The 25,930-nt window shown below is 45.7% G+C and overlaps 1 protein-coding gene and 2 non-coding genes across 5 annotated transcripts in view; 2 read left to right on the top strand and 1 right to left on the bottom strand.

Annotated features, from left to right (window-relative positions):
• COG7 (component of oligomeric golgi complex 7) overlaps positions 1-25,930 on the bottom strand; it is a 62,473-nt gene that overhangs the window by 13,600 nt on the left and 22,943 nt on the right. For 2 of the 3 annotated variants that reach the window (XM_023751558.1, XM_023751557.1), the window contains exons 5-12: positions 25,556-25,638; positions 24,719-24,841; positions 23,484-23,597; positions 15,758-15,956; positions 12,998-13,125; positions 11,244-11,398; positions 4,920-5,036; positions 2,763-2,828 (exon numbers count right to left, since the gene is read on the bottom strand). In XM_023751558.1, coding sequence (XP_023607326.1) covers positions 2,763-2,828; positions 4,920-5,036; positions 11,244-11,398; positions 12,998-13,125; positions 15,758-15,956; positions 23,484-23,597; positions 24,719-24,841; positions 25,556-25,638 — 985 coding nt within the window. The remainder of the gene's footprint in view (positions 1-2,762; positions 2,829-4,919; positions 5,037-11,243; positions 11,399-12,997; positions 13,126-15,757; positions 15,957-23,483; positions 23,598-24,718; positions 24,842-25,555; positions 25,639-25,930) is intronic. The other variant, XM_006085860.3, reaches the window with a different exon arrangement.
• LOC111825363 lies at positions 16,079-16,158 on the top strand. Its single transcript, XR_002828524.1, has one exon. It is a non-coding gene; the product is annotated as a small nucleolar RNA U2-19 (small nucleolar RNA).
• Positions 16,313-16,382, top strand: LOC111825362. The gene has a single exon (XR_002828523.1). It is a non-coding gene; the product is annotated as a small nucleolar RNA U2-30 (small nucleolar RNA).

A 25,930-nucleotide genomic window follows, 5' to 3' on the forward strand; every position in this document is an offset into this window, starting at 1 on the left:
GGTTCTTCCTCAGCCACTTTATCCTCCAGCCTACACACCTCAGTGGGCACTGAATGATACGGACAAACGTAACCAGGAGAGCAAGTATCGCCAGACAGCCCAAACGTGGCTACTTCCCCGGCCCTCCCTGTCATCTCTTACGAAAAACACTGCTTTGGACCTGCCGCTTTCAGGTTGCACTCAGCACTTTTTCCCAAAAAAATAAATCCCGTGAGTTGCCAAGAAACAAGCGCCTGTACTTGCACACAAACGCTGGGACAGGCCCTCCTGAGGAGCCTCTGCCACGGAGGGCGGCCACCTGCCCGGTGGCTTAGGCTCACGGGTCCTTTATCTGCCAAGCTGTGGCCGTCCCTGCCGCGGCCCTACTCCCAAGTCGTCACTATTCCTCGCCTGAACCTCGGCAGCCTCCCTGCCTCCAGTCCTTCCACACGCCACTTGCTCTGTCGTCCTGTGGGTTAACAGCACGAGCTTTCCAAAAGCCAGGCCTGGGCAGCCCTCAGTGCCCAGGACACACCTAAACATGCCGAGGCAGGGCACCCCGGCCTTCCATGGCCAGAGCCCTGGCAGCCCCTCGTCATGCCACTCCAACCCCAACCCACCCCATGCTTCCCACACACACATGCCGTGCTCATCCTCACCCTCACCCCAAAACGCTGCCCTGCCCTGTGCACCTGGGGAACCCACTCCTGCACACGCTGGTCCAGGGCCTTCTCTGCCACGTCTTTCCTGACATGCCTCCCCAGCCATTCGGCCTTCTGCTGCCTCAGCCCCTCGCCTCTCTGGTGGCATTTATCATCTTGTCTCGTTTCTATCCCACTAGAACAGTGGTTCTCAACCTTGGCTGCACATTAGAATCACCTGGGAATCTTTTTAAAATCCTGATTTCTGGGCCTCCTCCTCCGGAAATTCTGTTTCTTTGTTACTAATGTTGTGGCCCCACCCCCTAACAAAGAAACAGAATTTCCGGAGGATGAGGCCCAGAAGTCAGGATTTTAAAAAGATTCCCAGGTGATTCTAATGTGCAGCCAAGGCTGAGAACCACTGCTCTAGAAGGTGAGGCTGTGCTTCAGCTCGGAGTCCCTAGCACCTCGCACGGTCCCCGCACATGGCAGGTGCTCAGTATTACCTCCTGAATGCCAGGCGGGCCCCGCGTGGTGACAGGAGGTGGAGGCGGCGTGCCTCGCCCTCCGCAGGACTGGCAGCGGGGAGCTGGCCTCGCCCGCCACCCAGGGTGAAGAGCAGCAGACGCGGTGGGAATGTTTCAAGGACTAGAGGTTACAGCTTAAAACATCAGAATCGTGTGCTCTACAATAAAAACCAAGCCTAGTTTTAAAAATGCTCAAATAATATCGCTCCAAGCCCTAGGAACTAAGGGCACCCTGCCTGGCCTCTTCGTCCCCAGACACTAGGCAATCTCCATTAGAGTCTGGTTCCCTGGCCTGTGTATTTACTAGTACTGTGAGCTCAACCACATGAAATGACACTGGACTTCCTCACTCATCAGAGAAAAGCTCTCTCCTAACGGCAGTCCTCTGAGATACGTCTTGGGACTATGATTGAACACAGTCATTGCCCTTAAGCTCAGAGGTTAACGGGGGAGGCAAACATGGGCCCATGTAGGACTCACATTTCAGTTCTATCTACTTCCTCGGTTCGCTTCCTTTTCATGAAAATTTGTTTCCCATCCCTCAGTCATGGCAACTTGGAAGTTTAGATTAGATTCCCCAAACCCTATTGTCCCACGAAACTACCCCACTAAAACCTGCCCCTGGTGAAAACACCACTGCTCAAAAGGAGCTTGGCTGAGTGGCTCAGTTGGTTGGAGCATCTTCCCGTACACCAAGAGGTTGTGGATTCAATTCCCAGTAGGGGGCGTGCAGGAGGCAGCCATCAGTGATTCTCTCCCTTGGGCAATAAAAACATATTTAAATATACATGTATACATATAATCTCCTCAGGTGAGGATTAAAAAAGATTAAGGAAAGTGCGTGTTCCGATGTGGAGAGAGGAGTCCAAGGGCAGACACGAGTCCGTGAGAACAGGCAGCGCAAGAGTGACCGTCCGTCACGCACTCTGGATGGCTCAGCTGACGTCCAATTCAAACCACCGCCTCACAGTTGTATCACCTCAGACACAGTATTTCTGTAAGTAACTTCTTTTACCTACAAAGTTATTACCTGTGCCAAATTCTATGGAGCACGTGTGGGGAGAATCAGCCTGAACAGTACACTGGGGCGACATAAGGCCCTGGCAAGTGTCAGAACAGAGAGAGGGCAAAGGGACTTCTCCTAGGCCAACCCCAGAAACCAACCCTCCATGGAGATGCACCCCCTTGGGCAGCACAGAATCCTGCTGCAGCACCCAGAGGCAGGCTGGCTGGCTGAATCCTGATTTGGTAGCTGACCCGGGGGCTCCCCACCACTTATAAACACCATTTCTATGGGTAAATTCATGGTCAGTCCCAATAACTGACTTACAAACAAGCAGTGGAACCCAGCCCATTCCTCATAATATGCTGAGACTTCCAAATTAAATCAAAATTATGCGACCATTGCCAAGTAGGTCAGAGCCTTGGCCTTTCTGGGTGCTCAATAAATGTTTCATGATGACAACAATGACACCTTGTATCTGGGTACACACAGTCCTTGAACTCTGTGGCTTCAGATCTGACCAAAAGCTGCCGCTGCTGTGTACTGTGTGCTGTATGCTGTGTCAAGTTCTTCCCAGAAAGAACCCAGGGTCTCACCCCAGCTCTCGCCTACCTGTTTGCCAGCTGCTGCTCGAAGTCCCCACATTGCCTCAAGAGCTCTCCGCAGGTGGCTATTATCCTACACAAAACAGAAAGCACTTGAAGTTCAAGTATCTGGAATGCCAACATTTACAGCACAAACACTGTCTCATTCATAACAATCCTAACTATTCACTCCTTTGGTGGAATGCTGGGTTCTGGGAAAGCAAGTTAACCATTTGACAGCCTACCTGAAAGCTGCATTAGTTGGTGATTAACATAAAAGGTAAATGACAGCCTCTTCTAATATCCTCACGTCACAGGCCTCTCTGCTAAGAGTCACAGTTCTATCCAATATGATCTCAAATAACTTTACATTTTCAACGACTCAGGTGCTTTGGGGCTTTGTCCTTGAGAAAATGGACTGAAAATACTCCGTATCTAAAATTTAAAATCCACAGTTCATTATTTAATGTTTGTTAGATGCCTGCCATTTGTCAGGCATAGAAAACTGTCTTGATACTAGAAAATTCTCTCTCTGATCACATGAAAGGCAGATGGAGAGTAATCCACTTGTTTCTCAGAGATAAGCCCGAATGATCATCAGATCTGTCCTTAACAATCTTAATTTGCAAGTAATTTTATGCTAGGCTCCTGGGTCCTTCAACACCAAACTATAATGCAGGACAAATCCAAGGATTAAAAACATCTTAAGTCTAGTTAACTTTTAACTTTCTCTAAAAGTGCCTGTCATCACCAGGCTATCTAGGCATTCCATCATAAGAAGGGTTTCTGAGAAAGTGAACGACTCCACTTGCCTCAGGTACAACCTGTACACAACACTTTCTGGCATTCCCGGCCACACAGATGACAGGTGTACAGGAGCATCTAGGGCACTAAATCTCATAAAAAACGTCAAGTCTAGTCGGAGCCCATGAGGGGATAATCCAAGTGGTGCTGGGAGGTCCTGTATCCAGTGACTGAGGGAGGCCTGGAGCTGCTCAGTGGACGACTGCACGAAACCATGTGTCCCGGCACCTTGCACACACCACCTCGGCCACAGGTCGGGCAAGAAATGCAAGTGGGGAAAGAGCAGCTTCTCTTTTCAGAATGTATATCCAAGAAGAATGATTTTAAGGCAAAGCAATTTCTAGATTGCTTTTTATCTCAGCCTAACGGTATAGCTAGCAAGCCCCTGGCAATGGCAGAACCACAGCACAGCAGAGAACGTACGGCCGGTCTCACGGGGACTGCGGCTGCCAACCCCCGTGGGTCCTGTCTTGGGGCAATGTGGGCCTGGTGCTTCCAGAGGTTCCAATTTCTAAGTGCTGTGAGAAATCTAGGTATGTTCAATCAGGTTTTTCATTTAAATGTGAGCAACTAATCCAATACATTCTGTAATGCTGTGATCAAACCAAACATGTCCACAGGTCAGATTTGGCCACAGGCCAGCCATCTGTACTCTCTGGCTGGACCTATCAATGGCCAAACTGATCAGGCCGCTGGGGCAACAGGTGTCTACCCACTGCCCCACAGGCCACACCGGCTGTCTCAGGAGCTGGCTGCCACGACCGCTTGGGAGGGCCCCTTCGGGGCCAACGCAACCAGGCAGCACTGCCCGTCATCTGGCACCATGGCGCCCAGACCCAGCAACAGGAGCCGGCTGCGAGGCCTCTGCCACAGCGTAAGCTCTAAGCTCTTTCAGGTCTCTAAGAACTATAGGCTAAGGGGGAGAAAATCTTAAACCAAATGTACACATGTAAGTCATCATAAGAGATGAGGAGTTTATAAAGAACTTATAAAAATATTTTTAAAGCAAGAGGAGTCTTTTTGGTGTTTGTCTAGTTTGGTTGGGCTTTTATTCATGGTCTTGTTTTTAGAGTCTAGAGTACAGTGGGGCCTTGACTTACGAGTGTCCCGACTAACGAGTTTTTTGAGATACCAGCTGTCTCTCAGCCGATTTTTTGCATTGAGTTGATAGAGTAATTTGAGTTAACGAGCTCCTTAACGAGCTCGGTCTCGGAACGAATTAAACTCGTAAGTCAAGGCCCCACTGTATTTGCTTTAAAAGAAATGCAGTAAAAGAGAAAAGAACGATCCCTTACGAACACACTTGTCATTTTATATGTTAGACTGCGCATGTCGGTGCAGCCTGCATGAGGCACGTGCTCCAACTGCAACCCCACGTCACCTAATGGAGTTCTGAAAGGCCGTCCAATCTTCTTGGAAAAGGGAGCTGGGAGGAATGTCATCCAGCTTGCACTTCTTGCGGATCGAGTGGAGAGTGCTGGTGAAGTCAGACACATACCTGTGGGGAAAGGAAAAGGGACAGGGCTGTGGTCATAAACTCCTCAGACCTACAGACTCCTGGATCACAGTCTGGACCGGTGCTAATGACCGTGAGAGCGCCTTCAGAGGCTCCTTCCCAAGGCGAGACAGCTCATAACCCTGACACCCAGAGGTCTTTAACAGCTGCTCAGGGAGGGGAGGGGACAGCCCTGAAGACCACGACTCTGGAGACCCGCCAGGTAAAAAACAATGCAGGCAAATTACTCCCTTGTCCTAACAGACGCATTCTTTGGAAACTGGCTCAAAGAACTGTTTTAAGCCTCATGGACCCACTACAATACCCGACTGTTACCTGGGATGCTATAAGGCAGTTCCCTGATGCCCAGGGTACTTTTGCTGCATTCTAACCTCCCAAATTTGGACTAAATGGCCAACTCCAAGACAGGAAGAGCCCGACTTCAATGGCACAAATTACACCGGATTCAAAGTTGAAATCCCCTTCCTCAGAGACGGTGCTGCCTGCTCCCACTGCACACTGCATACTTCCTTCCCAGCACCTAAGTAAAACCCGGCCGCTTATTTAAACTCTGTGCTCCATGTTTCTTGTTACTGTTAGACTAGAAGCTCTAAGAGAACAGGGACTGTCCCACTGTAGCTCATGGTCGTATCCCCAGGAATAGCACAGAGCTGGCACAAAGGAGACACCAGCCCGGCCAGCGTGGCTCAGTGGTTGAGCATCGACCTATGAACCAGGAGGTAATGGTTCGATTCCCGTCAGGGCACATGCCTGGGTTGTGGGCTCTATCCTGGGGGATGTGCAGGAGGCAACCAATCAATGATTCTCTCATCATTGATGTTTTTCTCTCCCCTTCTTCCTTCCTCTCTGAAATCAATAAAAATATATTTTAAAAAATAAAATAGCCCTAACTGGTTTGGCTCAGTGGATAGAGCATCGGGCTGCGGACTGAAGGGTCCCGGGTTCGATTCCGGTCAAGGGCATATACCTTGGTTGTGGGCACATCCCCAGTAGGGGGTGTGCAGGAGGCAGCTGATTGAGGTTTCTCTCTCTTTGATGTTTCTAATTCTCTATCCCTCTTCCTTCCACTCTGTAAAAAAAAAAAAAAAAAATCAATAAAATATATATTTAAAAAATAAAATAAAATAAAATAAAAAATAAAATAAAGGAGACATCAGAAATAAGCCCTGAATGAAGACTTGACTATAGGCCTGGGCAAGTACCTACATGTTTCTGAACCTGTTTCAAACAGACTTACTCCTCACCCACAGGGGCCTCTAGGGCCTCTGCCGACGGCCGTCTGCTCTGGCCATCTCATTTGTCAGGGCCACAGCAGCTTCATGACGGCCCCAGACCTTCAGCCTCCCCAACCCTGGGCCTCGCGTTATAGTATCTGCTGTTCTCCATTATGTCATCTAAGGCTGTTATCACAAAGTACCTCCTCCCAAAATAAATACAGATTTAGAGAACTTTATTCTAAACAATAATTAAGTTAAAAGAACTAAAAGTAAACTGGTAGTATTAAGGTCATAAAGTATTTTAAAGAAATTTCACGATATCTTAATTTCCTCATGCTTTTATAGTTCCAAAATACACCTGACGAGAAAGCAAACTACTAAAATTTAATTACTGACTTAATGAAGTTACTTCGATGGCAAATATATGGTGACAGAACGAGACCTGACTGTGTGAACACACCATGCAATATACAGATGATATGTCATAGAAATGTACACTTGAAACCTATATAACCTTATTAACCAATGTCACCCCAATCAATTCATAAATTTTTTAAAGAATTTCAAAATTTACGGCAAAGTGTTTTGTTGGAAGTTTTTAAAAATGGACTTAGTGACGCCTTCTGAATTGCCTTGGAGTTGTCATGATGCTAAAATAAATGAGTCAATACGCACAGGCGTTTTCTGACAAGTATGACACACATGCTGTGGGGTGTCGATTTTAAGGGACAGTTGTTAGCACACGCACAGGTGAGTGCACGGCCTCGGGAGTGTGCTGAGCACACAGCTGGGGGTCGTGCTCTCTGGGAGCCAAGAGGCTCCCTGAAAACCTATGGCACCTGTGGCATCATAGGAAGTCGTGCCTCTCTTGCTTCCCAGACCGCAGGCTGCACTCTCACAGTGAGGAGAGTGGAGGCAATGGCCCAGCCCAGCCCGAGGGGCACATCCATGTGCTGGAAAGAAAGGCCATTCCAGGAGCCCAGCAGCAGAAACCGCTTCCGCCAGCCCGCCCACAGCGGCCACGGCTGCTCCTGTCCAAGGCCTCCCCGTTACCGTGGAGAGCCCCGAAACCCCAATCTTGACAGCACCTTCCCTTACCACCAAGACGGTGACAGCTTTCTTGGGAAAGCAGCCCCTGGGAGGGGAAGGCCTCCAGGACAACATAGCAAAGGACTGCTGAGGAACTGGGCTTCAGCTGTAGGAGGCAGACAACTGTGTCACCACCCTGCGGCTGACAAACACGCCGAAGAATACACATCCAACAGGCGTGCTCTGCAGACGCTCGGAGGACAGAGTCCTGGGGGTGGTGAGCAGACCAGTGTGCATCACCTCTGTCCCCACCCTCCCATGCTCTCACAATCAGCATTTCCTCTGCCATGGAGCCTTGCTTAGGGGTCCAATGACGCGCTTTCCCTAATGGCCACAACTAGGAAAGGGAATGTTATCACCCTCTCAGAGGAGACACCCAGACTCCCAGAGGTGCGCTTACCCACCCAAGGTCCCGACCAGTAAGTGGCAGAGCCAGGATCTGAGCCCAGGTGACCCCAACTCCAGAGCCCACGCTTCCATCACAGCTGTAAACCCCGAATTCTCTGACACCATATCAGCTGCTAAATTCTGCAGCATCACCCTGGTTCAAATTAGGCCAATCTCCTCCTGCTCTGCCCTCCATTCCCTGCCCTCTACTGAACATTGTCCCCCTCGAACCCTGCACAAGTCAGCGTCACCCTGTGTCCCCGACTTTATAACATCAGCTGTCTTAGCAGCTTCATAATCTCTCCTTCTAAGAGCAAGCAACCGGTTTCCATTTGAAGCTCTAACACAGATGTGTGTTATTATTTTTAAATAAAGTAGTCAAAATAACCAATAATAAACTAAAAGTAAAAATGTTGAACAAAAACAGATCCAGAGACAGAGAAGCATCGATCAGACCATCAAACCTCAGAGGGAAGGTAGGGGAGGGTGTGGGTAAGGGGGCGAGATCAACCAAAGAACTTGTATGCATGCATATAAACCTAACCAATGGACACAGACAACGGGGGGAGGGGAGGAGGGCATGAGTGGGGAATGGGGGGCAATGGGGGAATAAGGACACATATGTAATACCTTAATCAATAAAAATAAGAACCCAAGTAATATGTGAAATTACTTATCCTAAAAAAAAAAAAGTAAAACTGGCCCTAGCCGGTTTGGCTCAGTGGATAGAGCATCGGCCTGCAGACTCAAGGGTCCCGGGTTCGATTCCAGTCAAGGGTATGTACCTTGGTTGCGGGCACATACCCAGTGGGGAGTGTGCAGGAGGCAGCTGATTGATGTTTCTCTCTCATCGATGTTTCTAACTCTCTATCCCTCTCCCTTCCTCTCTGTAAAAAATCAATAAAACATATTTAAAAAAAAAAAAGTAAAACTGTCCCTGACAAGAGCCGGGAGAAGCAGGGCACGAAGGAGGACTGGCCTGAATCAGCTCAGTGCCTCGTCATTCACGGCTGAGAAGCAAAACACATTGAAAGTCTGGAGGGAACAGACGACTAAGAGCGAAAGGTCCACAGCTCGTCAGTCCTAACAAGAAGGCCTGAGAGTCAGAAGAAAGGAAAAAAGGAAGGCTTTCCATTTTTATACCTTTTCTTTTTTAAAAATTATTTTAAAGGCGTTGCTTTTGTTTTACAATAAAATTTCGAGATCTCAAATTCTTTCCATCCACCAAACCCCAGTTGGTGGCAGAAAAGAGGTCAAATTCTACTTGATTAAGCTTGTCGCCGATGCTTCTCTTCCTACAGGAGCACCCCTGGACCCCTCTGGTCGCACGTCTGTCTGTGAGCAGCACACGTCCTTGACAGGACGTAGGCCGATGCTGTGAGCCGCCCTCGGAGTGCTGACTGCCGGGGTGACAGGGAGCACAGGGCCCAAGGACCCTCAGAGCTCCCGGGGCGTGCTCAGTATTTCTGGAATGACAAGAGCTCCCTAAACTTTCAACATCAAACACCATTCAGTCCAATAAAAGGAATTACTTGAGACTGAAGGCGACTGGATTCCAGAGCAGGCCACGGAGGCAGGCCTCCTGGAGAGCCCAAGAATGCACTTGTCTCCAAGCCAGAGGCTGCCTTCTCACCAAGGGCCCTCCCTCAGGGACTGGCAGAGAATCCAACCTGACCCTGCTTTCTTCCCTTTCTTCTTTCTAACTTGGCTTGATTTTAGTTTCCCCTTCTTTCTTCCCTTCCACATCTTTATTGTGATATGACTCACCTACTGCACATACACCCACTTAAAGAGCACAATTCACCGCTTTTTAATGCAGCCATCACCACAATCAACTTCAGAACATGTTCACTGCCCCAAAGACACCCCTTACCCTTTAGCAATCATCCCCCATCTCTCCCAAATGGTCCTCCCCGCAGCCCGAGGCACCCACTGGTCTTTCTGTCTCTCTACGTTTGCCTGTTTGGACATTTCATGTGGATGGAATCGTGTCACGTGGGCCTTTGTGGCTGGCTTCTTTCACTCAGCATAATGCTTACATATTTTTTATTATTTATTTTTAATTACCTAAGAAATATGTGAATGTATGTATGCTCCTTCTTAAACAGAAACTAAGAAATAAAACTAAATCCAGTATGGCCACCACCCTAGTCCTTCCCCATCTCTCCAAAGATAACCAGTCTTTTGAGTTTGTTGTCTAACCTTCCACATCAGGGCTCAGCAAACTTTCTGTTAAGGTCCAGATCTTTTAGGGTTTGAGAGTCACAAGTCTCTACCCTAACTACTCAACTCTACCTCACAGTAGGAAGCAGTCACACACCATAGGTAAGTGAAAGAGATGGTTGTGTCCCATAAAACTTTATTTACAAAAACAGATGGCAGGCCAGATTTGGCTCATGAGCTGGAGTTTGCCAACCTCGACTTCACAGAAACATAATGCTTTTTAAAGTATTTAAAAAAGATCCAGCCCTGGCTGGTTTGGCTCAGTGGGTAGAGCATCGACCTGCAGACTGACTGGTCCCAGGTTCAATTCTGGTCAAGGGCACACGCCCAGGTTGCAGGCTTGATCCCCAGTGTGGGGCGTGCAGGAGGCAGTCAATCGATGATTCTCTCATCATTGATGTTTTTATCTTTCTCTCCCTCTCCCTTCCTCTCTGAAATCAATAAAAATATATTTTTTTTAAAAAAAGATCCAGAACAGAGGATGACACTGGTTTTTGCACATGAAGTTGTAGTAGAATACAGCTACACCCATTCATTTATGTGTCATCTACCTCTGCTCCTAGGATAGTAAGGCAGGTGCCACAAAGGTCTCCATTGACCGGAAGGCCCAAAAGCCAAAAATTCTTACCATCTGGCCTTTTGCAGAAAAGGTTTTCCAAATCCCAATACAGAAAATACACCCTAGATCAGCAGTTCTCAACCTGTGGGTCGTGACCCCTTTGGGAGTTGAACGACCCTTTCACAGGGGTCGCCTAAGACCATCGGAAAACACATATATAATTACATATTGTTTTTGTGATTAATCACTATGCTTTAATTATGTTCAATTTGTAACAATGAAATTGGGGGTCACCACAACATGAGGAACTGTATTAAATGGTCGCAGCATTAGGAAGGTTGAGAACCACTGCCCTAGATTGTGTATGTTCCTTTTACATAAAGTAAGAGACTTTATATATTATTCTACAACTGGTTTTTATTCCAACAATCTTTTTGAGCTCTATCCATGTTGGTGCGTGTAGACAGAATTCATACCTTAAGTGCTGCATAGAGGTCCCTGTGTGAATACACCATATCTCATGGAGCCACTGCCCAACTTAATGGACATTCAGGCTGCTGGAATGTCTCTCTAAAAAACATCCTGCGGAGCACCCCTTGCGCTCTGGGGTGCGTGCTCCCCCAGGGTTCAAAGCAGGCGTATGGGACACATGCATTTACTGGGGCAGACGCTGCCCTCCCATGTGGCGGCCCTGCCCCCTCTGCCCAGCCTTACTTGGCAAAGAGGGATTTCAGGGCTGTCAGCAGGCCGCAGGTCCCCAGGCCGTTGGTGAATCGGATACATCTGTCAACAGCCTCGGATGCCAGGCCGAAGAGCTTGCTCACAGAGTGGCTCAGCTCCTGCACGCAGTCAATGACTTCCCCATGCTCCTGGTCAGCAAACACGGACAAACACAAGCCACCTCAGACTTGAGAACAAACAGACAACACTGAGACGGGTGCCTTTCAAGCCTCCTCATCCACGGTGACATCACTCAGCAGGGACATCACAAATGCAGTCCCCGCCGTGGCCAGTGGTGCTCAGTGGATAGAGCATCAGCCTTTGGACTGAAGGGTCCTGGGTTCGATTCCGATCAAGGGCATGTACCTCAGCTGCAGGCTCTGGGCCCTGGTCTGGGCTCGTGCAAGAGGCAACCAATCGATGTATTTCTCTCACATCAATATTTCTCTCTGTCTTTCCCTCTCTCTAAAAATCAATGAAAAAATACCCTCAAGTAAGAATTAAAAAATAAATAAAAATGCAGTCCCCAACTGGGATAGCTCTTCACCATCCTGAAGTGGAGGAGAGCAGTTTAAGTGGCCAGAGAGATCACAGAAATTAACTCCTGGCAGAAAGGTGTAATCAAATCCTGACATGCATCCTTACATTTTCATCCCTTCCCTCTTTTCACGTGATTAACATGGCATCTTTCTCTCCTGTTCTCAAGCTAGGACTCAAATTCTCTGTATCAGACTTTCCAAAAGAATGCAGGGAAAAGCAAACGCCTCCTTCAGGGGCCAGCATGTCACTGAAGCAGAACACTCTCCTGGTGCATCCCCGGAAAGTGGAACAGTGGTGAGGAGGCAGACTGAACTACCATGTCAACTCACCTCACACCAACCTTAACACCTGCCCGAGACACGACCTTCCTTCCCCTCCAGTGCCCCTAGAGCCCTGTCTGTAAGTGCCCGCTGATGCACCCCTTGCTCATCTGCCTCAAACAAAAGATGGCCAAAAAATTAAATCAACCCATGAACCAGGAGGCAATGATTCTACTCCCGGTCAGGGCACATACCCAGGTTGTGGGCTCAATTCCCAGTAGGAGGCATGCAGGAGGCAGTCAATGATTCTCTCTCATCATCGATGTTTCTCTCTCTCTCTCTCTCTCTCTCTCCCTTCCTCTCTCTGAAATAAAAATTTTTTTTTTTAATTATTAAAGCCCTAGCCAGTTTGTTCAGTGGTTAGAGTGTCAGCCCTCAGACTGAAGGGTCTCGGGTTTGATTCTGGTCAAGGGCACGAACTTCAGTTGCAGGTTTGATCCCTAGCCCAGTCAGGGTATGTGTGGGAGGCAACCAATCGATATGTCTTTCATATCAATGTTTCTCTCTCTTTGTCTCTCCCCCTCCCTTCCACTCTCTCTAAAAATCAGTGGAAAAAATAACCTCAGGGGAGGATAAACAACAACAACAAGGAATTATTAAAAAAATGTTAACGAGGAAACAATCAACTTATCCCCACCAGATGGAAGCTTCCCATTTGGCTAAACTGTTACTGGAGATTTGAAGTAGAAAACTGGGAGTGCACATCTGTGGTCTCATCTTACATTTGGTTCCCAAGAGCCCACATGGCCCTTAAGGCCGGTCTTTGCACACCTGTTCCACCTCCGTGCACACCTGAGGCCACCTCACACCTTCTCCAGGGCATGCCATCCCCAACCCTTGCCTGGCAAAGAGAATGAGCCAAGCGGCCAGTGGAGGTGGGGACATTACCAGAGGCACCGCACTGATCTGGATGAGGAGGTTCTGGGCTTCCATCTCGCCGTACCTGAGCTGGTAGGGTTTGTACGGACCGTAAACAGCACCCACCAGCTCCATGACTTTCACCGGGTTGTGCTCGTCTTCAGGGAATAAGAAGGGAGAGGCAATCGTGAACACAGTCAGAAATCAGTCCTGGGAAACGACAGGGACAGGGACTGGGACTCTCCTGTTTCCTCTCAGGGTAGCTACCGTCACCAGCCTGTACTGTCCCTGCGAGCTGCAGCATTCACAAATATCTTGATACATTTGAACTCTGTGTATTGTTTGTCTAAAGCACTATTAAAGCTCTCACCCCCTAACTCCAACAACCCATTGTGGTTAAGAACCCCTTCATATTGTAACTGAAAAACAAAAAATTATTTAAAGTCAAAAAGAAAAGAAAAAGAACATCTTCGAATGATGCAGAGGCCCTGCAGGGGAGCCTTCTCCCGGGCTTTGCAGAACAGGTGCTCACACCGGGGATTCCCGAAATGCCCATCTTCAACACATAAAAATGTAAAACTTCTGTATCAAAAATTTAAATGACAGCAATTCAACTTCTAAGATGACCATTTGCCCATTGGCTTTGGCACCCATTGATAATCTTTGCCTGAATAGACTTTATCATTACTGACCATAAATGGATTTTTCCTTTCTCTCTTTCTCTCTTTTTTTACTTAAATCCTCACCGAGGTATGTTTTTATTGATTTTTAAGGAGGGGGAGAAAGAGGGGGCAGGGAGGGAGAGGGGAGAGAGGGAAAGAGGGAGAGAGGGAACATCACTGTAGAGAGAAACATCTTTCGGTTGCCTCCCACATGCACCGACTGGGGACTGAACTGCAACCTAGGTGTGTGCCCTGAACGGGAATCGCACCGACAGCCTTTTGGTGCATGGCACGATGCTCTAACCACCTGAGCCACCCAGCCAGGGTTCTTTCTCACTCTTTAATATCACTATGAACTCATGAATCCTTTTTTATTCATTGTGTTTTCAGCCACTATTGTCATTATTCATTTTAATGTTCAAATTTCAACTATGGTCAGTGGCTGCTCCTTCAGGTTGGCGCCTGTACCTTTATGATGTGTCCCTATCAGTCTTTAAGTGCTTTCTTGCTTTTTGACACAAACTGTTCCAAGAATGAATAAAAAGTTATAGTAACTCATAGTTATAAAGTGGCCATTAAACATTTAATGACATAAGAAAATGCTCCTTACATTGTCTTAAGCAAAAAAAGAGAATATAAAATTGTATACAACAAATATTTAAAAATATATACACATATGCATGTGTGTGCATATAAAGTATTTACATGTATTTATGAAAAATGTGTATTTGTATTTGAATTACTGGGAGGCAATACAGAATGTTGTAGGCTCTCTCCGAGCGATAAGGTTACAGCTCATTTTTATCCTCTTTATTTTTGTGTTTCCAAAGGACTTTTACATTTTAAAAAATACCTTTTTAAAACTCGCTTTAGGAACCATTAGCGATCTTACCCACTATGCTGACTACCAAAGCACTTCTCTCCTCATTCCTCTCTGCACACTGTCCATGGCCCCTCGGCTCCAGCAGGACGCATGGTCTCCACACCCTCTCCGGCCACTTGGAAGGGCACCCCTGGTCCCCTGGAAGCTGCACAGCCACCGTGCCTCTCCCACAACCAAGACCTGACCAGTGAGTGTGCCAATAACACCTATGAATCACCAGGAGCCTGAACAATAAACATGCTCCCTGGAATGTCCAAGGCAATTATATGCCAGTGTAATTAAAGAATAACTATTAAATAAGCTGAGCTGGTGACACAGTAGCCACACAGCACAAGCAGCCCTTCCTGGAGCTACTTCCTGATCTGACAGCAGCATGCGTCGCGACGTCTGTGGTACCTAAAAGCTGATGGTGCTTTAGGAACAGATGGAAACAGCTGGGGCTGCGCGGCACCCTCAGCATCACGTGCCTGAACGAAGACAGGAAGTGCTCTGCTCTCAGTGGCAGCGGGGGATGCCCATTCTCCCTGCGGCCACCTCAGTCCTGACACAGCATCCCTGCTCAAAACTTGTCACAGCAAAAAACTCCTCTGAAACCTAACTTTTAGGCTGAACTGCCTGAGGCGATATGATTATTTAAGAGGAAGAGGACACTGCCCCGGCCTGGTGGCTCGGCTGGTTGGGCGTCATCCGTACACCAAGGGGGTTGAGGGCTTGATTCCCGGTCAGGGCGCATTCCTGGGTTGCAGGTTCAATCCCAGGGGAGGCACATGTGGGAAGCAACAGATCAATGTTTCTCTCTCATGTCAATGTTTCTCTTTCTCTCTCCCTCCTCCTTACTCTCCCTCTTCCTTCCTCTCTAAAAATCAATGAGCATGTCCTTGGGTGAGGACTGAGAAAAAGAAGTTGTAAATAAAGGAAGAGGACACTACCTTCCCAAAGGAACCTCTGCCAACTGGTGGCCACGTCTACCCGCCTCTTTCACCGCCTAAGACCCTCAGAAAGGCCCATCGCCTCCGAGCGAGCCGAGCACCGGCAGCACTGCTGCTGGGTAAATGCATTAAGCAGCAACTGTTCCCATAATGGCACTGCTTTCGTGGAAAAGGGTTTCATGTCTGTCGAGAAGGAAAACAGTGACTCCTCCCATTGCTGTAAAATCAGTCGCCTAAAAAGGCAAACCAACCCAGGCCTCAGAAGCGTGAACAAAAGTGAGTAAAGACAAGCCAGAGCCTGGGAGAGGGTGTTTACCTGAGTGGGGCTGCAGGGCCATCTCCAGCCCCTTGGCAAAGTGGGCAGTGGCAGCGTACAGCTCCAGCAGCTTGGGGAGCTCCAGCTCGGGCCCCGCCCGCTCCACACTGGAGCCCAGGCACATGGGCAGAGAGGGTGCCAAGTCCCCCAGGGTCTGAATCAGCAGCACAGTCACCACCTCGTAGGGGTTCTTGAAAACCTGCAGTGGGAGAGGGCACATGCGTTAGCACGCGTGATCAAATGGGTGCATGCCTCCTAAGGAAGCAATCTCCTGGACCGCTCCAAGGGTCAAATCAAGAGCTATGAGCCTCTACTGAAGTGGGTCAGTGATGGAAATAGCCAAGACTGAGCATCAGGAGACCTTCCAGTCCACCTGACGCATGATCTCTCTAGTTCGGAGAAGCAAACGCATAAAGTAATTTAAAACAATGAGTGTGTGTGTGCGTGTATTTGTGTTTGTAAAGGTGACAGTGGATAACTGAGGACTTGCTGATGGATGAATGAGACAGGGTGGGAAGGCGGGGGACATATATGTTTGAAAGGCTGATCAGTTCTGAGCAATGATGAAAAGGTTTGACTACTGACCTTTGTAATTATGAAGGTTTCTACACTTGACCTGAGCTCAAAAAAAAAAAAAGAGCTATGAACCCCAAGTTTTCTTCACAGCAGATGTGAACATGCTCAGAACCAAGAGAACTGGCAGGACCTGCAACTTGTCCAGAACAACTGGCTACTTCATGCCCATCACAGGCCCCAAGTGCTGAACTATTTCAAATCTACGAAATGGGGTATTCAGATGGTCACCAAAAACTGGCAAGAGAGGGCTGTGAAGATGACAATGCAGAAATTGGGAGGGTTTAGAAGAGGGAACAAAATGGAATTAAAGAGCAATTCACTGAAAAGAAGCTGGAGGACCTTCCAGCTCGCAGCCACCTCTCCTCTTGACACAGATCTTCAGTAAAGGGAAGGACCACCAGGAATAGTGTATCCAGAGCCTTTCAGATTATAGATTCATCTGTTCATTGAAGCTTTACCCCATTCTGTGAACGACAGGTACCTTGGACTAAACTAATCACATACACAGTGAATTTAGAAGGGGATGCTTTCAGACCACCACTGCTGATTAAATACTTTTTTATTATCACACTAGAGGCCCCGTGCACGAATCCGGGGTCCCTCGGCCTGGCCTGTGGGAATCAGGCCGAAACCGGCTCGACGACATCCCTGGAAGGGTCCCACATTGCGAGAGGGTGGTTCTCGGATGACGCACCCCGGAATCAGGCTCCCTCCTCTCTGGTTCCGGGTGAGTCACCCGAGAACCGCAGCTGCCAAATCACCACAGCTCAGCAGCTCCTGCATTGTCTGCCCCCTGGTAGTTAGTGTACCTCATAGCTACCGGTCGGATGGTAGAATGGTCGGCTGGTCGCTTAGGCTTTTACATATATATAGATAACTTAAATATGCACAAACATGAAGCAAGATATAAGACTGTTCTTATGCAGCTCTAAGGCCAAATAAGGTATGAGTTTAATAACTACAAAATCAATAAATTAAAATTTTTATTAGAAAATACCTTGAGATAAATGAAAATGAAAACACTAAATAGCAAAACTTAGGGGATAAGCATAAGCAGTGCTAAGAGGGAAATTTATAGCTGCAGATGCAGACATTAAGAAAGAAATGTCTCAAATCAGTAGCCTAACTGTACACATTAAGAAACTAGAAAAAAGAAACTAAACTCAACAATAGCAAAAGAACAAAAATAATAAAGATTAGAGCGGAAATATATGAAAGAATAGAAAAATCAATTTAAAAATCAATAAGACTAGAAATCGGTTCTTTGAAAAAATTAAAATGGACGAATCTTTATCTAGATTGACGAAGAAAAAAGAGGGATGACTCAAATTAATAAAATTAAACATGGAAGTGAAGACATTACTACCAATTTTATAGAAATAAAAAGGATTATAAGAGATTATCATGAATAATTGTATGCCAACAAATTAACTTAGATGAAATGGACAAATTAAAAAATAAAATTTATCAAAACTGACTCAGAAGAAATGGAAAATCTGAACAGACCTATAACTAGTAAGGAGATTGAATCAATAATCAAAAACCTCCCAACAAAGAAAAACCCAGAACAGATGGCTTCACTGATGAATTTCTACCAAACAATTAAGGAAGAATTAACATGAATCCTTCTCAAACTCTTCCAAAAACTGAAGAGGAAGAGACGTGCTGTGGTCTGAATTGTGTCCACGCCCTCCCCCCTCCCCAAAATTCATGCGTAGAAACCCAAACCCCTTCCAGTGCCTCGGAATGCACCGCATTTGGAGGGAGGGCCTTCAAAGAGGCAGCTAAGGCCCTCTCCAGCTTGGCTCGGTGGCGAACATCAGCCTGCAGATAGAAGGGTCTCGGGTTCGATTCTGGTCAAGGGCAAATACCTCAGTTGCAGGCTCCTTCCCAGCCCAAGGCCTGGTCAGGACATATGCAGGAGGCAACCAATCGCTGTGTTTCTCTCACATAAGTATTTCTCTCTGTCTTTCCCTCTCTCTTCCACTCTAAAATTCAATGGAAAAATATCCTTGGGTGAGGGTTTTTTAAAAATAAATAAATAAGTCAATAAAGAGGCAACTAAGGTAAAATAAGGTCATCTGGGTGGGCCCTAATCCTTATGAGAGCAGACTGGGACACAGGCACACTGAGGGGTGACCATGTGAGGACACTGGGAGAACCAGCCATCTGCAAGCCAAGGAGAGGCCTCAGTAGAAACCAACCCAGCTCCCTCTGAGACAGCATGGAGGGACCTGGAGAGCATTATGCTAAGCGAAATAGACCAGCCAGAGAAAGACAAGTATCGCATGATCTCACTCATATGTGGAATCTAATGAACAAAATAAACTGTTGAATAAAATAGATCCAGAGACTTAGAAACATGGAACAGACTGTTGAATCTCAAAGAGAAGGCAGGGGGTGGGAAGAGACCAACCAAACAACTTGTATGCATATATGCATAACCCATGGACACAGACAATAGGATGGTGATGGCCTGGGGCGGGGCTAGAAAGGGTCAATGGGGGGGGGGGGAGGACAGTACATACGTAATACTTTCAACAATAAAGATTTTTAAAAGGAAGAAAGAAACCAACCCTGCTGAGATCTTCATCTTAAACTTCTAGCCTCCAGAGCTGTGAGAAAATGAATTCCTGCTGTTTAAACCTAAACCACCTGATCTGTGGTGCTTTGTTATAGGAGCCCTAGCAAACTAATACAGAACACTTTTAAATTCATTCTAAGAGGCCAGCATCGCCCTGATACCAAAGTAAGACAGAGACTAAAAGAAAAGGAAATTATATACTAATATCCCTTATGAATACAAAAATCCTAAACAAGATACATGTAAACCAAATTCAGCAGCACATTAAAAAGATTATACACCACGACCAAGTGAAACGCATCTCCAGAATGCAAGGATGGTTCAATATACACAAATGTAATATACACGATGTAATGTCGCACATTTACAGAATAAAGGGAAAAATACATGATCATCTCAATTTATGCAGGAAAAGCATAATAAAAATTCAATAAACTAGTAATAGAAAGAAACTTCCATAACATGATAAAGACAATTTATGAAAACACTCCAGCTAACATCATACTCAAAAATTAATTAAAATATTTTAATTTTAAAAAAATCCATTGTGTTTCTATACACTAACAGTGAACAATCTGAAAAGAAAATTAAGAAAACAATTCCATTTACAATAGCATCAAAAAGAATAAAATATTTAAAAATAAACACAATCAAGGAGCTGAAAGACTTGTACACCAAAAACAACAAAACACTGCTGAAAGAAATTAAAGAACACACAAGCAAAATGGCAAACATTCCATGTTCATAAATTGGAAGGCTTAATATTGTTAAGATGGTAATAACTACCAAAGCGATCTACAGATTCAATGCAACTCCTTCAAAATTCCAATGATATTTTATGGAGAAAAGGAAAAGCCCATCCTAAAATGCACATGGAATTTCAGGGGGTTCCAAACAGCCAAAACAATCTTGAAAAAGAACGTTAGCAGTCTCATACTTTCCAATTTCAAAACTTACTACAAAGCTCCAATAATCAAAACAGTGTAGTGCTGGCTTAAGAAAAAACATATAAACCAACAGAGTAGAATAGAGAGCTCAGAAATAAACTTTCATATAAGTGGTCAAATTATGTTTAACATAATAGTAGGTGCCAAAACCATTCAATAGGGGAAAGGACAAGCATATCAACAAATGGTGCTCAGCCCGAGCTGGTTTTGCTCAGTGGATAGAGCATCGGCCTGCAGACTAAAGGATTCCATGTTCGATTCTGGCCAAGGGCACATGCCCAGGTTATGGGCTCAATCCCCCCTTATGCGGGGCGTGCAGGAGGCAGCCGATCAATGATTCTCTCTCATCATTGATGTTTCTATCTCTCTATCTCTCTCCTTTCCTCTCTGAAATCAATAAAATAAATAAATAAAAATGGTGCTCAGAAAACTGTATATCCATATGCAAATGAACGATTTTGGATTCTTATCTAACACTGTAAAAAAAAATTAACTCATAACATTAAGAGCTAAACTATAAAAGAAAACATAGGAAAAAATTCTTATGTCCTTGGATTTAGCAATAGTTTATTAAGTATGACATCAAAAGCATAGATAACAAAAGAAAAAATAAATTGTACAAAATCAAAATTTTAAAATTTTGTGCATCAAAAGACACTATCAAGTCCTGGCCAGGTTGCTCAGTTGGTTGGAATGTCTTCCCGATATGCCAAGGCTGTGGGTTTGATCCCTGGTCAGGGCACATACAAGAATCAACCAGCGAATACATAAGTGGGTGGAACAACAAATCAATGTTTCTCTTTCTCTCTATCTTCTCTCCATTTTCCTCTCTCTCTAAAAAATTTTTTAAAAAGATACTATCAAGAGAATAAAATGACAACCCACAGGATGGGGAAAAAATATTTTCAAATCATGTATCTGATAAGGGGTATATATAAGGAACTCCCACAATTCAATAACATTCAAACAAACAACCCAACTCAAAAATAGGCAAAATACTTTAAAAAACATATCTCCAGCCCGGCTGGCATGGCTCAGTGATTGAGTGTCAACCTATGAACCAGGAGGTCACAGTTCTTCTATTCCCGGTCAGGGCACATACAGGGATTGCAGGCTCAATCGTCAGTGTGGGGCATGCAGAAGGCAGCTGATCAGTGATACTCTGTCATCATTGATGTTTCTATCTCTCTCTCTCTCCCCCTTTCTCTCTAAAATCAATAAAAATATATTTTTTTAAAAGACACATCTCCAAATAAGCTAACACAAATGACATACCACATTACCCACTAGGATGGCTATCATAAAAATTTTAAAAAAAAACAAGTGTTGGCAAGTATGTGGAGAAATTAGAACTCTTGTGCATTGCTGGTAGGAATATAAAAAAAGGTATTCAGTTGGCAGCTCCCCAAATGTCAAAAAATTACAGTATGACCCCACAATTCCAGTCCTAGGTATACACCCAAAAGAACTGAGAACAGGGACACAGCCCTAGCGGGTTTGGCTCAGTGGACAGAGCGGCCCGTGGACTGAGGGGTCCCAGGTTCAATTCTAGTCAGGGGCACATACCTCAGTTGCAGGCTCAATCCCCGGCCCTGGTCCGGGCACATGCGGGAGGCACTAGTTGGTGTGTCTCTCTCACATCAATGTTTCTCTCTGTGTCTCTCCCACTCCCTTCCACTCTCTCTAAAAATCAATGGGAAAATATCCTCAGGTAAGGATTAACAACAAGAACAACAAAAAATACTTAAAAACAAAAAACAGAAACACAAATAGGTATTTGTACACCAATGTTCATAGCGGCATTGTTTACAATAGCCAATGGGTAGAAGCAATTCAAGTGTCTCTCATCAGATGGATGGATAAACAAAATGTGTTACATATGCATATACAATGGAATATTTTTCGTCATAAAAAGGATGACATTCTGATACATGTTACAAAATGGATGATGCCTGAAAATATGCTAAGTGAAATAAGGCAGACAAAGGAACAAATATTGTATGATTCCATTGACATGACGTATCTACAATAGGAAAATTTACAGGAATAGTAGACTAGTAGTTACCAGGTGATGGGGGAGGGAGGAATGGAGAGTTATTGCTTAATGAGTACACTGTTCCCATTTGAGATGATAAAAAAAGTTCTGGAAATAATGGTGATAGTAAACATTGTGAATATACTTAATGCCACTTAACTGTACACTTAAAAATGGTTAAAGTGGTGCCCTAGCTGGTTTGGCTCAGTGGATAGAGCGTTGGCCTGCAGACTGAAGGATACGGGTTCAATTCCAGTCAAAGGAATATGCTGAGTGGCGGGGTCGATCCCCACTACGGAGTGTGCAGGAGGCAGCCGATCAATGATTCTCCATTATTGATGTTTCTATCTCTCTCTCCCTCTCTCCCTTCCTCTCTGAAATAAAAATATATATATTTTTTAAAAGGAGCAAACTACTAATACACACAACCACATGAATAAATCTCAAAAACTGCACTGAAAGAAGCCTTACGAAAAGACACACACTGCAAGGCTTCCTTCATATCAAATTCTAAAACAGGCAAACTGATTTATGATTGAAACCATCAGAAGAGTGGATGCCTTCCCAGGAGTGGTGCAGACTGACAAGGAGGGAACATGAGGGAACTTTCTAGGTGATAGTCTCATGTTCTGTATCTTAATAGGGATGAGGCTGCACAGATAGCTGCATTTGTCAAAACTAATCAAATGGCATATTTAAGATTATTGCATTTCCCAATTTTATAAAAAAAAAAACATAAACAAATGTTAAACTCTAGTTAAAAATATGAATGTTGTTTGTATGCATATATTCATAACCCATGGACACAGACAATAAGATGGTGAAGGCCTGAGGCTGGGGGCGAGGGTGAGCTAAATAAAAGGGGTCAATGGGGGGAAAAAGGAGACTGTCCTGGCTGGTCTGGCTCAGTGGATACAGTATTGGCCTGCAGACTGAAGGGTCCTGGGTTCAATTCTGGTCAGGGGCACATGCCCGGGTTACGGGCTCGATCCCCAGTGGGGGGCGTGTGGGAGGCATCCAATCAGTAGTTCTCTCTCATCATTGATGCTTCTATCTCTCTCTCCCTCTCCCTCTCCCTTTCTTTCTGAAATCAATAAAAATATTTTTAAGAAAAAAGGGGAATATGAAATACTTTCAATAATAAAGATTTAAAGAAAAATGTATGTTCTGAAGTGAATGATGTTTGCAACTTACTTTGAAATCAATAAAAAATATAAGATGGGTCAATGACAGGACAGACACATGGACAGATGCCTAGACCTGTGATAAAGCTAATACAATAAGATGTTCACTGTGGGGCCTGGGAGGTGGGTACACGGGTGCTCACTGTACAATGATTTCCAGTTTTTATATGTTGGAAGTTTTCATAGTAAAATACGAGGGGAAATATCTGAAGGAGACGCTGTCACCCCAGCAACCTTGGTGCCTTTTGCACTAGACTGAACTTCAGAAGAGGACAACCACCTCCCATGCTTATATCCTGAAAGGAAAATGGGTCACAGGCCCAAAGTACAACCTAGCATAAATGCTTTTTTTAATGTTTTTTAAGTATTTTTTGTTGTTGTTCTTGTTGTTAATCCTTACCAGAGGATATAGAATTGTGGATGAGGCCTGAACACAGTCTGGGAAGTCTAGATCCTTGTTCTCAGATGGTGAAGAACATCTGTACACATGGACAGGCCTGTCTCCATCCTCGTGCTATCAGCAGAAGAGGCAAGGGCACGGGTGGACAGGGCCATGAAAACTACGGGCTCACAAACACTGTGAAACTGCTACAGGACGCTGTTTCCAGTTTTCTTTTTTAGTCTGACTTAGGCTGATCAAAGGAGGAAGAAATGAGGATGGAGAAGAGTGGCTTCACCACCTTGCATGCCATGACCCTGCAGGACTTCTCTCCGACTGCAGCTGAATTCGCTCCAGCAAATGACTGACAAACATCTGAAGAGGGATTCACAACTAAGTTTGAAAAAATATATAGGTCACACCATAAACAGACCCAGTCAGTCGTCACTCAGAAGTCAGGTAGCCTTTTCCCTTCTAAAGGAAGACCCAGGGGGCCTCCTGGCATTGAGACAAGGGAGTCAGTTTGTTAGAGCATCATCCCGATGGGCCAACATTGTGGTTCCATCCCAGGGCAGGGAACATACAAGAATCAACCCATGAATGCATCACTAAGTGGAACAGCAAATCAATCTCTCTCTCAATCTCTCTCTCCCTTCTTTCCTCTCTAAAGTAAATAAATAAAATCCACCAATCAATAAAAAGACAAGGGGACAATAATTCACACCCTTTACGGCTAGAAATTTTTGGAAAGAAATGATGAAAAGGTTCCGCTTCATAGAAGTTGCCCAGTCTCGCCCGCTGACCCGTCAGAGGGTGCCTGTAAAACCACATTCTTCTGCTAACTCGCAAGGTATTGTGAGAACAAGAGAAACTAACTATAGCCCAGGAAAATTTTATCCAAAGTTAAGATAAAAATGATCTTGATCTTGTTCTCACAAACAGCACCTGACCAAGAGCCGCCTGCTTTCTGATCAGAAGATAATGGCCTCAGGAATTCCAGGCTCCCCTGTGAACTACAAGAGCATGGCCACATTAGATTCTACTTAAGATACAGACAAGAACGATGATAAGAGCTTTAACAGATCTGGAGGTTTTACTGCCTTGGGATTGGAAGCTTATCTTTAACCCCTTCCCTGCCGGCAGCAAGCAGGGAGGTTCTTCAGGGGTGCGCTGCAGCTGAGAGGCCGCTCCCAGAGCAAACGCCTGTCTCCTGACACCAAGGCTTTGTTCTCCCCAGAGCCCAAGTGAGCTGTTACCTGCGTAGCCCATTGGGTTTGCGTGTGCCAAGCTCCGAGTAAGACGTCGTAGAGTCCGGTGAGCTGCCGCTCCAGGGGGAGGTCGCTCTGGCACAGCTCTTGCCAAGCTGCTACAAGCTGCGCCTGCACGGGCAGAACAAAGGGGCCCCGCTAAGTACACCAACACATGCTGCCCGCTAAACCGCCCTGTACCCCTGCCATGGCAAGCAATGCACTGCTGCCTCCTCTCCTGAGCAACCACGGCCCCACTGATGGTCGTGCACTTCCAAAGAAGACAGGAAAAGCCACTTAGCGTTACCTGCTCTGATCATCAATCCAAACTGAATCTGTGCCCTCTAAGTGATCCTTTCTCCTTTTATCTTGCTCCAAAAGCAGGCCAATGTGCTTCCCTCAGCAGGCCTCCACCCTTCTGAAGGGACCTCAGAAGGGGGGTGTGTTTAGCTTCAAGTTCTAACACTACTGCTTAAATGACACATGAGCATCGGACCTGAAAGAAATCAGGTTAGCCCAGGACACTGTCAAGTTTTTCAGGAACCTGACTTCAACCACCCTAGGAAATACATGAAATTCTCATGGCTGGCTGAGGGCATAATAAAGCTTAATCTCTCTTAGAGGAAAAAAAAACAACTTTTCAGTCTATAAATGAAATCGAGCTATAAATAAATATGAGACCAAAACTGATTCATTTTCCAACTGGCAATTGACTGAATCCCCAGGCTGGACCCAGAGCACCCCCTGCTGGCTAATGAAAAGACAAAGGTCAGAGCAAGGAGGCAATTTTTACCTGTGAGCAGGAAAACTAGGATTCCACAAGCATGACCCCGCACAGCTCCTCACCTTGTGACACTTGTAGTAGTACGCAAGGAGTTGGGGCATCCGGTCAATTTCAGTAAACACCTTCACAAACACTTTGGATTGCTCTAAAGGAGAACATAAAACGTGCAAATGCTGTTATCAGGTTTTCTGTTGCAGCCAGAGAAAGAATTTACCAAAATAAATGTGGATGGACACACGAGCTAGTATTCAGCAATTCCTACCTAGGCAATGGCGTAACTCACGCGTGGAGATCATAAATGTTGACACAGAGGAAAGTTAGGGGCAGAACATGTCTCAATGGGACATGCTTGTTCAGAATAATGCATCAACAAGCACCATTAATATAGCTAAGACTACACATCGGCCAAGTAATCGTTACATGGGACTAGAAAAAGA

The sequence above is a fragment of the Myotis lucifugus genome, unplaced genomic scaffold (assembly GCF_000147115.1).
Source record: "Myotis lucifugus unplaced genomic scaffold, Myoluc2.0 scaffold_22, whole genome shotgun sequence".
NCBI classification, from domain to species: domain Eukaryota; kingdom Metazoa; phylum Chordata; class Mammalia; order Chiroptera; family Vespertilionidae; genus Myotis; species Myotis lucifugus.